Here is a 1,879-nt window from a genome sequence, read left to right on the forward strand (position 1 = left end):
AAGGAAGGGACAAAAGAGAGGAGGCTACCATATCTTCATTTTCTGCCACCATTATTACTTCTTTCACTCCATAGCTACATACATCTCCATGTTCCTCATCAAGAGAACCTCTTATTCCGCCCTAAGATAGTGCATTTAATGCACATTTATTCCCCCTTGTTACTACAAATACTTGAGCAACCATCACTACTTTTTCATTATCCTACCTACAAATACATACACAACAATATACTACCATTTTGACCAAAATTTCTTCATAGCTAGCATGTCATCTATAATCACATATCTCCTTCTTCTTATCTTTCTTTTTATTTCCTTGCATGCATGTAATGCTCGCCATCTTAGCACTCTTGATAAGAAGAAGATGGAGAAGAAACCTCACTTCTCCTTCAAGGTAATGCCTAGCAAGCATCTTAAGCATTATTATCAAAATTTATTCATATGTATTTTACTATGTGTCATTAATTAATTGTCACTTTTAGTATACTTAATCTTCTAAATATAAATTATTTTTGGATAAATATTTTTTATGCAATTTATTTTCAAAAATGTTAAATAAAAATATAATGACAAATAAAACAGAATAAATAGAGTATCTCTCTAACACACATGTATATATTTTCTACGTTGTAAACACCTTTATTCTTTTTTACTAGCTATAATTTTTCTCAAAGAATAATAGTTCAAATTATAACTATATTAAATATACATAACATAAATCAGTCAACAGTATAAAATACATATCAGAATATTAAATATATATTAAAAACATGAAAAATAATATAACCTTAATAACTTATTTGGTGACTGATTTTTAATATAGGCAGTATAATTTTTGAAAGCAGAGTTTGAAGTTTTTCTTTTGAAATAGGTTCATAGTTTTTAATTTTATGAGATTATTCAAGTGTTTTTTGAATTGAACAAAAAAAAATTAAGAGTGTTTTATATACATGCATGGCTCACAAAAGCTTAATTTATAATGCAGATTAGTAGTGGTGATGATGAGAAAAAAGTATTGGGTTCCAATCCAAAGCAAGTTAATGAAGAAGGTGGTAATGACAACAAGAAGGTGAAGACAAATCGGTTGGTTTCTTCTGATCACCGAAGAAGAAGCACTAAAAACCAAAGGGTGCTCAAAACAAAGGGAAAAGGTGCCATTAAAACTACTAATTCTCTTGTATCATCATCATCAATTTCATGGCGTGTTCCTCACAAGAAACCTAGTGAGAAAAATCCAGGGTTTAACTTGGACTATTCACCACCCAAGACACATCCTCCTTCTCACAACTAATTATTATATATATTAAGCAACAATAATATATATAATTAATGTTATATATATATGAAGTAATTATGTATCATCATCTATCATGCATCCCTTATGTGAAGCCCTAATGAATATTATTGTAAAGAAAAGAAAATCAAAGAAGATCATCATAGGGATCATTCTCATTCTGGGGTGCATGATATATATTTGTGTTTAGTTTTTATATATATATATATATATGACTACACAAACTTTAGCTTATATGGCTAATTAATATATGACTTAATTGATGAGAATTTTTGTTTTTGTTTAAATTATTAGTGTACAACAGCCACGTTTTCTAGCAAGAGTTTGTTTCTTATGTATATTTTCCTTTGTCATTCTAGGTATGTAGTTCTTTAATTTCTATATTATTATTATTATTATTATCTTATTGTGAAATAAATTAAATATTCTATTGTGAAATAAAAGAACTTCTCTTGTCACAATAATGCTTGAATGAATGGATTCTCTTTCTCTTTCATATTTAATTTCTGTGTAAGATATATGCAAATATGGTATGTGGTATTTCTATATATATATCAATTTCCTTTTCCTTTGATGATTGGTTAT

At 27.9% G+C, this 1,879-nt stretch overlaps 1 protein-coding gene across 1 annotated transcript; it reads left to right on the plus strand.

Moving 5' to 3' along the window:
* Nucleotides 7-1,732, plus strand: LOC107628520. The gene is made up of 2 exons (XM_016331164.2): nt 7-394; nt 986-1,732. Exons 1-2 carry the CDS (start codon nt 266-268, stop codon nt 1,289-1,291), a joined length of 435 nt encoding a protein of 144 aa, XP_016186650.1. The 5' UTR covers nt 7-265; the 3' UTR covers nt 1,292-1,732.

Source organism: Arachis ipaensis, chromosome B02, assembly GCF_000816755.2.
Source record: "Arachis ipaensis cultivar K30076 chromosome B02, Araip1.1, whole genome shotgun sequence".
Lineage (NCBI taxonomy): Eukaryota > Viridiplantae > Streptophyta > Magnoliopsida > Fabales > Fabaceae > Arachis > Arachis ipaensis.

What these genes read in the sequence shown, in the direction of transcription:
- LOC107628520 (XM_016331164.2), top strand. Translation starts at nt 266, where the DNA reads ATGTCATCTATAATCACATATCTCCTTCTTCTTATCTTTCTTTTTATT. An exon ending in AACCTCACTTCTCCTTCAAG is followed by an intron (nt 395 to 985) that starts GTAATGCCTAGC and finishes TTTATAATGCAG; the next exon opens with ATTAGTAGTGGTGATGATGA.